A 16,197-nucleotide genomic window follows, 5' to 3' on the forward strand; every position below is an offset into this window, starting at 1 on the left:
TTCCTTAAAAGTTATTTTCTGCAAGTACATGGCTTACGTCATCTCATAACAAATTATAACAAACCGGGGCATATTTCATGACTACGGAGGTTATATGAAGTGGTATAAAAAGGGGAATTCTCTCCGTTGGTCAGGTATGCTTACGCTCACCACACTCACAACTATCCATTACAAACCCTAATTTCAATCACTGTTCATCTTTTTTCTTTCTTCCTTCCACACTATGAGAGATCACTGACTTGAGCGTCGGAGGGTCTAGCTAGGGATTCCCACCCCGGTCTTAGGTCACTGACGATAATGTTGGTTGGTCTCTTGTGCGCAGGAAGTCGTCGGAGCTCCAGATCTTGGTATTTTTCACAGGATCCTTCCTTCTGTCCTGGGGTCTTTGCACAAGGAGGTGTTCTGTGACTTTATTCTTCCAGATCCGCTTTGGTTTTCTCGGATCGGGAGTCCACAGGTGTTCTTCTTCATCAATAGTAAGTCCTCTCCCTAGCTTTCCATTTTGTCAAGCTTCTCAGACAGGATCAGCTCTCATTTCTTATCTTGTCCATCCTTGAATATCTACACATTCACCTTAACATCATCATCACTGCAACTCTTATATTTTGCTCATTTGTTTAATCATAGCCCAATATTCAACTTCATATAACATAGCAGGTTTAACTGCTACTTTGTAAAACTTTCCTTTAAGTTTTAAGGTTACTCTACAATTACATAGAACACTCGAAGTTTTCCTCTATTTCAATCATCCTACTTGTATTTTATGTAAAACATGTCTCTCAATTCCTCCATCCTTTTACAAAAATAAACTTAAATACTTGTTCTCAATTCTAGACAACTCATCATCTTCTATCTTAACAATTATTTCATTATGTCTAATATTATTAAAAATTTCATATATTCTATCTTTTTTACAACTAAGCCTAAAATCTTTCGCTTCCCATGTTCCCGTCAAAATTCGAGATTAGCATTTACTCCTTCACATGTCTCATCTAACCAAACAATATCATCTGCAAACAGCATGTTCCACGGTACCGTGTCTTGGATGTGTCGAAATGAGTTTGTTTATGATTAGCGAAAAAGATAGAGACTTAGAGATGATCTGTGATTCTATTTTTATGGGAAATGTTTTGATTAATCCACCAAAAGCCTTCACTCTTGTTGTCATATCCTCATACATATCTTTGATTAGTTCAATATATGTCACGCTAACACCTCTCTTTTCTAAAATTCTCTATATAATTTCTTTTGAGACTTTATCATAAATGTTTTCTAGGTTAATAAATACCATGTGTAAATCTTATTTCTATTTCTAATATTTGTCAATTAGTTGCTTGAGAAGATGTATAACTTCTATTATTGACCTTCTAAGTATGAATCTAAAGTGATTTGGTCCCTTTGATTCTGATTCATAGAAATAACTAGTTTATGAATTTTCAAAAAAATAAGTATTAACCAAATATGTACTTAAAATGCTAATTCCAACAAAATGTGATTCCTTATTCATAAGAAATATTTATTCCTTATTCTATTTCGGAAGTAGTTATTTCTCATTTATTCTATTCGTCAAATAATAAATATTCTTACTTTACTCGACCGCTTAAAAATATATATTATTAATATGGAGCAAATGGACCTCGAAATGATCAGGCTGACCATCAAGTGTGCCAATCAATCAAGTTAGGTCAGATCAAGCAGGTCAGATGGGTTGGTCAGAAAGATAACCTAGTCACGCTGGAGAAACGATTTGGTTGAGCCAATCATGCTTAGATGGCCGATAGAGCCAATAGATCAATGGACATGTTGGGACAAGCGAGTCAAGTTGAATGGACTGATTGGGTTAGAAAGGTCTAGTTGAATGAACTATACCAAGCGCCAAGCAAGCCATTTAAGTTAGTTAGGTCAAGAGGACACATTAGTTGGGTCACATGGGCCAAATGAGTTGGAAAAAACAGTCTAGCCAGATCGAGGTTGTTTGGCCATATGAGCCAATTAAATGGGAGGCGAACAAACCTGCTAGGACAAGGTAGATCGGCCATATCAAACTAATCATGTGAATTAGAGGAGACTCATAAAACATTTTGCATATGGATATTTTATCATTATAAAAACAAATCCCTATCAACATTCAAACCAACCAAACATAAGAATAATTATTCATTATAAAACTCCTGTTCTATTCATTGTCTATTATAACATATCATCAATGCAAAAGCATGTGATGTTAATGCATTTTTAGTGTGCTAAAAAAAGCTAATAGAGTGATAGGAGTCAATGAATATAAAAAATAAACTCACATCTGGATTGAGTGATCTCGTTGAGGGAACAGGGCAAGCAACATGGAAGACTCCTTCACATCCAGCTATTGCTGATCGTACAGAATCATAGTCTAACATGTCTGCCTTAAATAATTGCAGATTTGCAGAAGCATTCTCCAACTCCTTCAGGTGTGCATTTTTATTATCACCTGTATCGAAATTAAAATCAAAATTTAGCCAGAACAACTCAAAACCAGAAAGGTAAAACAGCTACTTTACATAATTGCATACAGGGAAGAAGAAGAAGCAGCTCGACACAAGCATTAATGCTAACAAAAACTGAAGAAGTTGATAAAAGAAAATAACTTGGTAGATTCTGGAATTGTTTGATCGAGGGATATTTAGTAAAGAATGAAAAATGGAGAAAAATATAGCTGGATAGATAAAAAGGTTAGTTGTTGTTTATTTTATTTTTATTCATTTCTCTTTCATGCACTTGAATAAGCATGAGTTGAGTTGAGTTGAGTTGAGTGCTCACCACACCCAACTAACACGATTGGCTGATCACTCGTTCACTTGATCCACCTACTCAGTTCGATCCATTTGATCATCATGTTTGACCAAATAGGTCTGACTAATCAACTCAACATGTTCAACCCAGCTGGCACAACCAACCTAATCTGTCCATGTGGCGTGTCTCGCACGACGACTCAACTTATCCATACAACCCACCTAGCCTTATCGGTTTGCTCAACTCATATGACCCAATTGGCTCAACAAACCCAATCGACTTTGCTGTCTTGACCATCTCTTCCAAGTTGATCAAGCTAACCAATCAATCACACCCACTCAGCCCCATACAATTAGTTTAGTTTGGTGAATTGAATCAACCCAAATAGGCCACATTGCTCGCCCGGTCAGTTTGTGCACTTGCAACGGTCCAGCCACTCGACCTAACCAGCTTGTCTAGCCTTCCCTGCGTGCTTGGCACGTCTAGTAAAACTTTGCCATGTTGTCTATGATTTAAAAATCAGGGGTGATTATTATTTTGAACAAGTTACCGTTTGATATTTTGACTAAGAAGAGTCAGTTGATTTCTGCCTAAATTATTTGGAACTAAAATGGCGTTCAAAAGGGATGTCTGATTAATCCGGTTTCCCATATGTTCTTAAGACTGCACAACCAAAATGGCGATGAGGCTTCCATCCATCGTATATTCATCCTTTTTAAGATCCGAGTTGGTATGTGACGGGTGTTGTCATAATGAGGTCGCAGGGTCGATCCTCGGGACAGTTGGGGAATAAATCTCCTATCTCCGTATTATACCCTATCCGTCGCATGCTCGCTCGGATGCTGCGATTTACCTCCCTCGTGATGGCCTTGGGTCGGGTACAGCAAGGGCGCTGGGGGCGAGCGTTTCGCCTTTTGCCACAATCCTTTTTAAGATATCTAGCAATCTAAATAAACAGATATCTTCCTCCTTGGCTCCTCTAACATCCTCACCCATCCGCTCAGTGTTTCCACCCAAATAAAAAAGTGTCCAATCGAGCTCAATATCTTCCGGAACAGCGACCGATCGTCCACTAAGGCACCTTGTTCCGTACCTTTTTATTCCCTCTATCAAAATACCTAGCACGAAGAACCCTAAATCGAAGCGTGCAATGAGAGAGAAAGGGGCGTACCTAGGTCTCGCACTGTGCCATGGACGATGTAGCCCTTAGAGAGGAGAAGCTTCACCAGCCACGAGGCGATGAAACCACCGGCGCCAGTCACGCAAACTCTCCTTGTCGCTCCTGCTGCCGCATCCATTCTCCGCCTCAGTCTACTCTCCCTCGATTCTTCCGCCCACCATCCACGGACTCGCTCCGTGTGTGTGGCGCCCGGTGAGGTCTTTATTAGCTGGTAATAGTGAATTGGACATTTTTTTATTATTTATTTTTTTATTCGTGGTGGACATTCAATTATTGATTTTTAATACTACTTTTTAGTCTTTTGTCCAAATTAAATGACCTTGTATTATTTTTTTTTAATTCCTATTCAAATTCGAGGACTTTGATCTTTTATTTATCTTTTGAATATTTTATTACTTGAGTACACTCACTAAGCGTACCTATGTTTATCCGGAAAAGTAAATGATGAAGGGATAAAATAAATCTAGCGGTAGGAAAGAACGGAAAGGTACGAAAATTTTTTTGGGGGTATTTAATTAAATGATAGGAATTATTATGGATATGAGTTTGATAGTAAGGTGGAATAGGAATAGGAATAGGAATGAAAATAAAACTCATCAAATTATATGAGTTTGATTGATTCTCATAAATCTAATAATCATTTCCAAAATGTCATTCCTAAACTCATAATATAAACACTATCTTTTATTATCATTTCATTTCCTTGTTCAAAACTCATCAATCAAACACCCTTATTTTGATTAAAGATAAATCGTGGTGTAAGTTTTTATTATTAAAAAAAGATACCTGTGTAATTTTTTTTTAATTACATAATGTAATTTTATCAGTTAAAAAAAAATGCATGCCCCATTTTTATATATAATATAATTTTATATATATATATAATTTTTTTATCTACCATTTTCAGTCTAATTTTAAAATAATCAATTTTAATCTTAACATCATCATAAATTATATTTCTCTTTCCCTTAAAATTTTAATAAAATAAACAATAAAAATTTTCCACTACCAAAATTTTTCATTAATACTTTCAACACTCTCTCTCTTACAAGTAAACATAACATTATAGTTTGTCATAAATATTCCTACAGACAAGTTCAGTTAGTAAGTGATACATTGATTGTCGGATAAAATTATGGGGTTAAATTACAAGGCAGGCAGGATGTAAATCCCTGTACTCCATGTAAAAATCACCCCACCTATTACTTATCTGTTGAATATAATTATCCCTATTAAGTGGGCTTATTTGTAAATTGCACGTGAATACGTCCGACCCCTTTAAAATGATCTAACTTATGTCTAGTGAATTTCGGGTAATTGAATGTGGATCTCATATGTATAGAATTTAAAGTCCCGAATTTATTATCATCTATTTACTAATAATAGGTATTCAGTATATATATAGACTTATAGTCTCATATCTATTATTATCGATGGGCTGATAATAGATGTTCACTATATATAGGGTTGATCCCCCAAGGGCTTAGGGAATAATCTTGACATAGTTTCTTATTCTCCATTGACAGAAAATTTTACGGCATCGTCATCCCCTAAGTCTCTTGGAAGACATTCCTTTCCGCTGCATCTTCTTTAACAGAGATCAAACCGACGACGCTAAAGACAAGGATATGACTCTTTAATCAGATTCCTTGTCTATTATGTTTATGTATTTATTTTCTTATGTCATGTTCTCGATGAAACGAAGATTCATGCTCATATGTTCTTGGTTGTCCTATTAGAATTATTATTTTGATTGTCTAGAGTTCATGCGACTTAGGTTTTTACAAGAACTATTACTTCGTATCATAGTCAATACTCTGTTTCATCGATTTCATGATTTAAAATTAAAGATTTTGTTTATCTTTTGGGTTTTATATTTGATTAGATTTTACTAATATAAATTATATTTAATCATCGAAATCTTTATATAGAAAATTTAGGAAATGATTATAGTTTAATCGAGGATTACCAATTTGATTATCAACCCTAAAATATCGAATAGAATTAATGATAATTGATTAAAAAAATTTCTTAATCGATTATCGCATAAACTCGCGACAGATGAATTAGTAATCGATTAAATTTTGATTTAATCGATTACGGTTTAATGCTATCTCTAAACGGTTACGTCTACTATTTCAACGGGAAAGAGTATTTGTATGTATTTGACTGTTTCATGCATTATAAAAACAAACTGTTTCATTGAAAAGAAAAAAAATGAAACAGTATAAAGGGAAAAAAAAATTATTTCGTTGAAACAGTACAGGCATATTGTTTCGTTGAAACAGTTTTACATGAAGAAATTAATACTATTTAATTATAGAAAAAGTAAATTTTAATTTCTTAAGAAACATTTTTATATATGGTCATATAGGCATATCATAAATTTTCAAAACGATTGAGATAATCAATTGAATCATACTAATCGACTATCATAAAATATCAATCGATTAATAAGTTTAATTTTGTATTATTAAGGCTGATTAAATAATTTGTTCGAATTAAATTTTTAGAATTTTCTTGAGTCTATCCACACAATTTACTACTAAATTAAACTAATGTGTCGGGCCAAAAGAATGTACCTTAGGTACGTTTAGTATATTTTATGTTGGTAGACGTATATTTATGCTAAAAGTAATTGACCCAAAGAAAGATTACTTTTATGTCAGATATATGCATAAGGTAGCTTACAATTATAGAACAAAATATTATTTTGTTCAGATCATACACAAAATATGTCGACCCAAAGGAATGCATATTATGTGGCTGATTAAGGTTGTTGTGAGCTATGGATCAAAATATAACTCATATAAAGTATCATATTATGCGCACAATGGGTCGACCCAAAGGAAGACACATTATCTGGTCACTTAAAGTTTGAGTTATATTAGATATTATCACTAACAAATAATGTGTCAGCTCAAAGGAAGACACATTATGTTGTACTTGGTATCTCATAAAGAGTCCATTTATATGCATTTAAAATTTTATTTTATTTGCATAATTTTATATTACTTATATGTTTTTAGCTTTAGTAAAATTGTGAGTTTAAATAAATTTCTCTCTTTAATTTCAATGCAATCTGTAACTGCCAACATTAATAACATCCCAATATTAACTAGTTCAAATTTTGTTGAATGGAAAGAATACGTGATCGTAGTCTTAGGCTGCATGAACTCATACTATGTATTAAGGAATGATTATCCCGCACCTCTGACTACTGCTAGCACTATAAAGCAAATGACTGAATTTCAGTTGTGGGAGAAATTAAATCGCATATGTCTGAGTATCATGAAGTTTTCCATATCGACACCAATAAAGGGCTCAATAACCGAGGGAGGAGATGTTAGGAGTTTCTTGGACCAATTGACAAACCAATTCACCTCAAATGAAAAGGTCGAAACTACCATATTTCTTACGAAGTTGTTAACCATGCGGTATAATAGAAAAGGAAACGTAAGGGAGATACTTAGGCTTGAGACACCTGAAAGTGCTCATCTAGCATCTAGATCTCAAGGTTCAAGCAAGAAGAGAAAGAGGATTAATAAAGAAAAAGAAAGCAGATTGCATATTCTGGAAGTTTTCAAAATTTTGTTAGTTTGGAAGTTAATTTATCTATAGTACCCCACTGACACTTGGTGGATAGATATCAATGCTACTACTCACATAAGTGTCACTATGCAATGTTGTCTCTGGAGCCAACTTCTGCTTGATGGTGAAAGATATATCTATACAGGAAATGGCAAGAAGGCTAAAGTCGAGTCGATTGGTGTTTTTAGATTTTGTTTATGAACCAATATTTTTCTGGATTTAGAAAATACATTTATTGTACTGTCTTTTCGACAGAATTTAATTTCAATTTCTTGTTTAGACAAATCAGGTTATTTTTATTCATTTAGAAACGAAATTTTCAATATTTTCTTTAATTCAATATTGGTTGGCAATAGTTTCTTAGTTGATAAGCTTTATAAATTGAATACCTTTACTCATACGATTGACAACGTAATAATGCATAATATAGGTACGAAACGCAAATTGATCGAGGAGAATTCTTCTATGTTGTAGTATAGACGTTTAGGACATATATTCAAAAACGCTTAGAAAGATTAATGTCACATGGAATTCTCGATTACCTTGACATGTCAGACTTTGATGTTTGCATAGAGTGTATTAAGGGGAAGACTACTAACAAAAATAATAAGGGGGCTAGCCATTATAGTGATATTTTGGAGCTAATACATACGCATATTTGTGGATCATTCCCTAAGGCATCTTAGAATGGACACGCATATTTTATTAGCTTCATAGATGACTATTATAGATTTGACTATCTGTATCTTATCCATGAGAAATCACAATCTTTGGATATGTTCAAAATTTTCAAAGCCAAAGTTGAACTTCAACTAGGTAAGAAAATTAAAGTTGCCCAATTTGACCATTGAGATAAATATTACGGTCGATATGATGAATAAAGTGAACAACGTCAGAGACCTTTTGCGAATTACCTTGCTGAGTGTGGAATTGTGCCTCAGTATACCATGCCTGATACACCCAGTAATAATGGTGTAGTTGAGCGTCACAATCGAACTCTAAAAGACATGGTAAGAAGTATGATGACTTTCACTTCTCTAGCAGAATCCTTGTGGGGTGAAACACTTAAGACTGCAGTTTACCTATTCAATAGAGTACCTAGTAGTAACTAAAACCTCATTCGAGATGTGGGTGGGTAAGAAGCCTAGAATTAGATACTTACATGTCTGGGGGTGTCCAGCTGAAGCTAGGTCTTACAAGCCCAATGAAAGGAAACTGGACTCAAATAACAGTTAGCTGTAATTTTGTAGGATACTCTGAGAAGTCAAGAGGATATAAATTTTATGATCCCTCTATCCTTATTCAAAACGATAAATGCCAAGTTTTTTTAGGATAGAGGGAGTAATAAAATCAGGGAAATGTCTTTTAAGGAAAACATTGGTGATCTTCCTGTGGTTACTACTAGTGCGATCAGTAGCGGTATGGTAACTGCACATTATGGGTATCATATATCTAGTGAGCGTAGTGAACCAAGATATTCTCATGACATCTCCAATGCAATTGGGGGAACCTACCACAAAAATTGAAGTATTGTCTCATATTGATGAGCAAGTACCTCAATCACCTAAAGCACAAGTGCCTTTAAGGCGATCCACAAGGGAACGGAGAACCACGAATTCTCGTGATTATATTTATCTCTAAGAGTATGATTTTGACATAGGGTTGGAGAATGATCCTACATCTTTATAAGAAGTCAAATAATGTTCTAACCCTGAAAGGTGGATTAACACCATGCAAGAAGAGTTGAAGTCTATGGCGGACAATGACGTTTGGGAACTTGTCAAATTGCCTGAAGAAAAGAAGCCCGTTGGCTGTAAATGAATATTTAAAATCAAGCGGGATTCAAGGGGCAATGTCGAAAAGTATAAACCTCGTCTTGTTGCCAAGGGATTCACTAAGAAAGAAGACATTGATTATAAGGAGACTTTTGTTGGACCGATGGGCCGGCTAGAAGGGGGGTTGAATAGCCCTGAAAAATCAAAACGCAAATGCCCTTCTCGAACTCTTAAACTAACACTTGCATAAAAATTAACTTAAACAATAAAAAGCAAGAAAAAGAAGAGGCACCGGATTTGACTTGGTTACAACCGGGGTGGTTGTTAATCCAAGAAAGTTGATCGAACTATCAATCTCCTTCAGGCGGAGAAACCTCTTACAGCAGTGAAAGCACAAAAGACAGAAGCTAAACTAGAACAAAAGTGCACAAGTGTTTGGAATGTAAATTACTGAGTTGATTGAAAGCTTCTGGATCAAGGCTATATTAATAGCCTTGGTCGGGGCGCCTGGAAGGGTTCGGGGCGCCCTGGGGGGGATAAAATTTATCCTCCAACGTTCAGATCGAGATAATTCTCAATCTGGTCAAAATTACTGTTCCGGGCGCCCCGGTCAGTTCCGGGCGCCCCGGACCCCGAAAGTCAACACAGTTGACTTTTTTATCCGGGACCGCTTCTCTGGTTCAGTCCCGCCTCGGTCCGGTTCTTCCACTCCGGATCCGCTTGTTTCGGTGATCTCTGCCTTCCGGAAAAGGGCTCACCCGACCCCCACTTCCGGTCTTCTCGAGCGTGCTTCCCTCCGGCTTCTCGTCCCTCGGAATTACCACGTGTTTCCTTCTCGTCCGCCAGCGTACTCATCTGCAGTCTTCGTCCCTCGGTCGTCGACCTTCTCACTAGCTGCGTCTCTTGCTCCCCGAGCAATCTTCCGCTCCGGCTTTCGTCCCTCGGAGCTTCTCGTCCGCCGGTGTACTCTTCCGCAGCGCCTCGTCCCTCGGACGCACCGCGTGCCGTCCTTCTTGCTAGCTGCGTCTTCCGCTTGACTACCTGTGTTCCTAAGCTCCTGCACACTTAGACACAAGGTTAGAAACCAACAGGACCTAACTTAACTTGTTGATCACACCAAAACAACTTTGGGGATCCAACAATCTCCCCCTTTTTGGTGTGATCAACCCAAGTTAAGCTAGGGTCAAAAACAGACATAACATAACTTTAACTAAATTTGCAATTGAGTACAAAAAATAGAATAAGTTAAATTAAATTATTTTGAATCTACCTCCCCCTAGACTTATACTGATCCTTCTCCCTCTTTGATCACACAAAAAATGGGGTTTAAAAAATCTAAGGGTTTAAAGACTTAGAAAATAATAAAAAAAATTTAAGTCTTTGAAAAAAAGAGAATTTTCTAAGTAACTGAAGCAGAAATTTTTAGTTTCATGAAAAAGATTTTTAACTTGTGAAAAGTGATTTTGAGAATTTTTCTAAGTTGTTAAAAAAAATTCTTAAGTAAGAAAAAAATTTGAAAAAAAATTTTCTAAGTTTTTTTTTTATAATTTAAAAAATATTTGAATAACTTTTTAAAGCATTATTTAAATTTAACCTTAATGCTTTTTATCAGAAAGTTAATTAAACATTTATTTCGATATTTTGGCTTCCAGGTCGTGGCGAGGCACTAGGCCTTCTTGGTTATTGGAGCAACAACCACTTCCTTAGACAAAGCCTTATAAAGAAATTCACTGTTTAATTTTCTCGCTAAAAGCGCTAATTTCGATTTAGGATTTAGGCTAAGCAAGATTTAGGAACCCAATAAAGGTTCCAGCTTACTGGGTTAACCAAATGTTTCTTAGGGACATATTTTTTGAAATGTTCCTAATTTGTCCAGGATGATATTTAAAGAACCAATTTAAATTATTAGATCTTCTAAAATTGGTTTTAGATGGACATGTATGGATTTTTAAGCCTTCTACTTGAATTTTCAAATTTTGAATTTCTAACTTTAATTTTTCATTTTCTAGTTTTGATTTATCTAATTCTTCTAAGGGACACGACTTAGCTAGAATTACTTTTAAATTTTTATTTTCACTTTCTAATTTACAGCAATCTTTTGTTAAAAGTTTAATGAATTTAAACATTTTATCGGGAGGAAGAGATTGTACTTGACTTACCTTGTCGATCTTGTTTGTTTCTCCCCTTGAGCTGCTGCTTTCTTCCGACGTGTCTCCCCCTTCATCGATGCTCTCGATGCTCATTTCGGAAGAGCTTGAATCGCAGTCGTCGTCTTGATGACTCGCCATCAGTGCGAGTCCGGAGAATGCTTCGACTTCTGATTCGGACGACGTATCGTCCCACGTCGCCTTCAGGGCCTTTCGTTTTTGGATAGACTTCTTACCATTTTCCTTGTCTTTGTTCTTCAGCTTGGGGCAGTTGTCCTTGACATGCCCTTCTTTGTCGCAATGGTAGCAGCGGATCGTTCTTTTCTTTCTACCCTGTGGATGTTTAGTTTTTCTAGAATTGTATAACTTTTTAAATCATCTTACCATCATTACCATTTCCTCGTCGTCGAAAGAAGATTCCGATTCAGGTTCGTCTCTCGAAGCTTTGAGGGCGACGTTGTTCTTTGGCTCCCTCAATCCTGCACATCTTGACTCATGCACTTCAAATGTTGAAAAAAATTCTTCTAATGAAATTTTTTCTAAGTCCTTCGAAATGTAAAATGCATCTACTAATGATGCCCATTTTGAATTTCTAGGGAAGGAATTTAAAGCGTACCTGAGCGAATCTCGGTTACTTACCTTTTCTCCGAGATTCGTGAGTCCAGTGATGATTTCTTTTATTCTGGAGTGCAAATGTGCGACGGTCTCACCTTCTTCAAGACGGAGGTTGGTGAGCTGGTTCCGGAGTAAGTCCCGTCTCGCAAGCTTGGCTTCGGATGTTCCTTCGTGTAGTTCAAGGAACTTCTCCCAAAGCTCCTTTGCCGAGTTGTAGGTGCCGACACGGTTGACTTCTTGTGGCGGAAGTACGCTTAGCAGATGGAATTCTGCTTTCTTGTTTGCCACGTACTCGGCCTGCTCTTTCTTTGTCCATTGACTTTTTGTTTTCCCCTCGGGAGCTTCAAAACCGAGTTCCATTGTTAGTATTAAATCAAAATCGGTACCAAAAAATACCTCCATGTGCTTCTTCCAGCTTGCAAAGTCCCCCTCGAATTTTGGCGGGTGGATGTTAGATCCGGCCATCTCGTTGCTTCGTTCGGCGGTTAGTCCTCCTGAAGCGTCTCGGCTCTGATACCACTTGTTGGACCGATGGGCCGGCTAGAAGGGGGGTTGAATAGCTCTGAAAAATCAAAACGCAAATACTCTTCTCGAACTCTTAAACTAACACTTGCATAAAAATTAACTTAAACAATAAAAAGCAAGAAAAAGAAGAGGCACCGGATTTAACTTGGTTACAACCGGGGTGGTTGTTAATCCAAGAAAGTTGATCGAACTATCAATCTCCTTCAGGCGGAGAAGCCTCTTACAGCAGTGAAAGCACAAAAGACAGAAGCTAAACTAGAACAAAAGTGCACAAGTGTTTGGAATGTAAATTACTGAGTTGATTGAAAGCTTCTGGATCAAGGCTATATTTATAGCCTTGGTCGGGGCGCCTGGAAGGGTTCCGGGTGCCCTGGGGGGGATAAAATTTATCCCCCAACGTTCAGATCGAGATAATTCTCGATCTGGTCAAAATTACTGTTCCGGGTGCCCCGGAGGGGTCCGGGTGCCCCGGAGGGGTCCGGGTGCCCCGGTCAGTTTCGGGCGCCCCGGACCCCGAAAGTCAACATAGTTGAATTTTAAAATCCGGGACCGCTTCTCTGGTTCAGTCCCGCCTCGGTCCGGTTCTTCCGCTCCGGATCCGCTTGTTTGGGTGATCTCTGCCTTCCGGAAAAGGGCTCACCCAAACCCAACTTCCGGTCTTCTCGAGCGTGCTTCCCTCCGGCTTCTCGTCCCTCGGAATTACCGCGTGTTTCCTTCTCGTCCGCCAGCGTACTCATCCGCAGTCTTCGTCCCTCGGTCGTCGACCTTCTCGATAGCTGCGTCTCTTGCTCCCCGAGCAATCTTCCGGTCCGACTTTCATCCCTCGGAACCACCGCACGCTTCCTTCTCGTCCGCCGGTGTACTCTTCCGCAGCGCCTCGTCCCTCGGACGCACCGCGTGCCGTCCTTCTCGCTAGCTGCGTCTTCCGCTTGACTATCTGTGTTCCTAAGCTCCTGCACACTTAGACACAAGGTTAAAAACCAACAGGACCTAACTTAACTTGTTGATCACACCAAAACAACCTTGGGGATCCAACAACTTTCTCCTCTGTGCCGATGAAAGACTCCCTTAGGGTAATCATGACACTTGTAGCTCATTATAATTTAGAGCTACATCAAATAGACATAAAAACTGCATTCCTTAATGTAGACATATATGTGTTTATATATATGGTGCAACTAGAAAACTTTGAGTCTAAGGACTAAAGGCACCTAGTATATAAATTAAAGAAGTCCATTTATGGTTTAAAGCAAGCGTCCCGACAGTGGTACTGGAAATTTGATCAAGTGGTTACCTCATTTGAATTTAAAGAGAACCTCGTTGATCAGTGCACATATGTCAAGTTCAGTGGGAGTAAGTTTGTTATACTTGTTTTGTATGTGTATGATATATTGCTTGTGAGCAATAATAAGGATTTGCTTCAAATTAAGTTATTCTATTTGGTAATTTTGAAATGAAAGATCTTGGTGAAACATCCTTTGTTTTAAGCATATAGATCTATCGTGATCATTCAAGAGTCATTCTTGGACTTTCACAACATGCCTATATTGAAAAGGTACTTATAAGGTATGGTATGCAGAATTATACACTCGATGACACACCTATGTCAATAGGTGACAAGTTCAGCTTGCAGCAGTGTCCACAGCTTAAACTTGAAATAAAGAAGATGGAGCAATTCCCATATGCATCAGTAGTGGAAAGTCTTATATATGCACAAGTTTGTACTCGACCAGACATAACATATATAGTGGGGATGTTAGGCAGATATATTAGTAACCTAGGACTGTCACACTAGAAAGCGATAAAGAGAATGATGTAGTATTTGCAGGGAACTAAAGGACATATGCTCACGTATCGGAGATAAGATCATCTGGAGGTGATTGAATATTCAAACTCTGATTTTGCTGGATGCTTGAATAGCAGAAGATCTGTTGGAACCCCAAGGTGTTTTGATGTGATCAAACAAGCTAAGTTAGGTCCTGCGTTTGTTTAACCCTTGTGTCTAAGTGTGCAGGAGCTTAGGAACATAGGAAGTCGAGCGGAAGACGTGGCTAGCGAGAAGGACGGCACGGGAGAGAGCCGACGGGTTCGGTGCGTCCGAGGGACGAGGTGTCCGCGGAAGAGTACACCGGTGGACGAGAAGAGTGTGCGCGACGCTCGAGGGACGAGAAACCAGGAAGGAAGGCTGCTCGAGGAGAAGGCCGGAACATGGGTTCGGGTGAGCCCTATTCCGGAAGGTCGAGATCACCCAAACTAGCGGAGCCGGAGCGAACAGACCCGGACCAAGACGAGCCGAACTGAGACGAGCTGAACCGGAGCAGAGAGCCTGGACCAGAGCCAACTTTGTTGACTTGACAGGTCCGGGCGCCCGGACCTCCGGGCGCCCGGGGGTTCATATTTTGACCAGATCGAAGCTGATCGCGAGCTGACCGTTGGGGGATAAAATTTATCCCCCCGGGGGCGCCCGGAACCCCTTCCAGGCGCCCGGACCAGTACTATAAATAAAGTATTGATCCGTACATTCAAAAGCAACGAACTTGTAATCAATTCCTTCTGTGCTTTCAATTCTGTTCTTTTCATTTGTGCTGTCAACGTTGTAAAGAGGCTACTCCGCCCAGAGGAGAATCAGATAATGCACTTACATTCATTGGATTAGCAATCCCCTGATTGCAAACCAAGTAAAATTCTGGTGTCTGATTTTCTTTACCTAGTCTCTTTTTATTTATTTATTACAAGTGTTCATTATATAGTTGAAATCCGAGAAAGGTTCGAGTTTTATTTTGTAGGGCAATTCACCCCTCCCCTCTTGCCGGCCTGCAAAGGGACCTACAAGTGGTATCATAGCGAGGTGCTTCAGGAGGACTAACCGCCGATCGAAGCAACAAAGATGGTCGAACCAAGCATTGTTCCACAAAAATTCGAGGGGAACTTCGCAGACTGGAAGCGTCGTATGGAGGTATTTCTAAAAATAGATTTTGAAATTCGGTTTATTATGAAATATGGTTTTGTAGCTCCAATAGATAAAGATGGAAAAGAAAAAGAAGAGAGTGATTGGACAAAGAAGGAGCAGAATGAGTCGGTAGCAAACAGCCGTGCGGAACATCACCTGCTGAGCGTGTTACCGCCTCAAGAGGTCAACCACATCGGAAATTATTTATCTGCTAAAGAACTTTGGGAGAAGTTCTTGGAACTCCACGAAGGCACGTCCGAAGCGAAGCTCGCTAGAAGGGACATCCTCCGCAACAAACTGATGAACATCTGTCTGGAGAAAGGTGAGAAAGTAGTCGGTCTACATGCAAAGGTAAAAGAACTAGTTACTGGTCTCGAAAACCTTGGTGAAACGGTAACAAACCGGGACACTATACGCTACGCGCTCAACGCGTTTCCAAGAACTCCGGAGTGGACATCAATCGTCAATGCTTACTACATCTCAAAAGACCTGGAGGTAAGTACTTTAGAAGAGTTGTTTTCTACCCTTGAATTACACGAAACTAGATATGCATAGATATCAAAGGACACAACCCAGACTATGGCGCTGAACGCAACCAACAAGGATGAACCTGAGTCAGACTCCGAAGACGATCAAGAAGCGTAC

General features: G+C 38.5%; 1 protein-coding gene across 1 annotated transcript in view; it reads right to left on the reverse strand.

Annotated features, from left to right (window-relative positions):
- Nucleotides 1–4,150, reverse strand: part of LOC122019663 (cinnamoyl-CoA reductase 1-like) — a 31,069-nt gene extending 26,919 nt beyond the window's left edge. The window contains exons 1-2 of the mRNA XM_042577119.1: nt 3,941–4,150; nt 2,298–2,467 (exon numbers count right to left, since the gene is read on the reverse strand). Coding sequence (XP_042433053.1) covers nt 2,298–2,467; nt 3,941–4,067 — 297 coding nt within the window. The 5' untranslated portion in view covers nt 4,068–4,150. The remainder of the gene's footprint in view (nt 1–2,297; nt 2,468–3,940) is intronic.
- Nucleotides 4,151–16,197: the final 12,047 nt, after the last annotated feature.

The sequence above is a fragment of the Zingiber officinale genome, chromosome 9A, assembly GCF_018446385.1.
Source record: "Zingiber officinale cultivar Zhangliang chromosome 9A, Zo_v1.1, whole genome shotgun sequence".
Taxonomy (NCBI): Eukaryota; Viridiplantae; Streptophyta; class Magnoliopsida; order Zingiberales; family Zingiberaceae; genus Zingiber; species Zingiber officinale.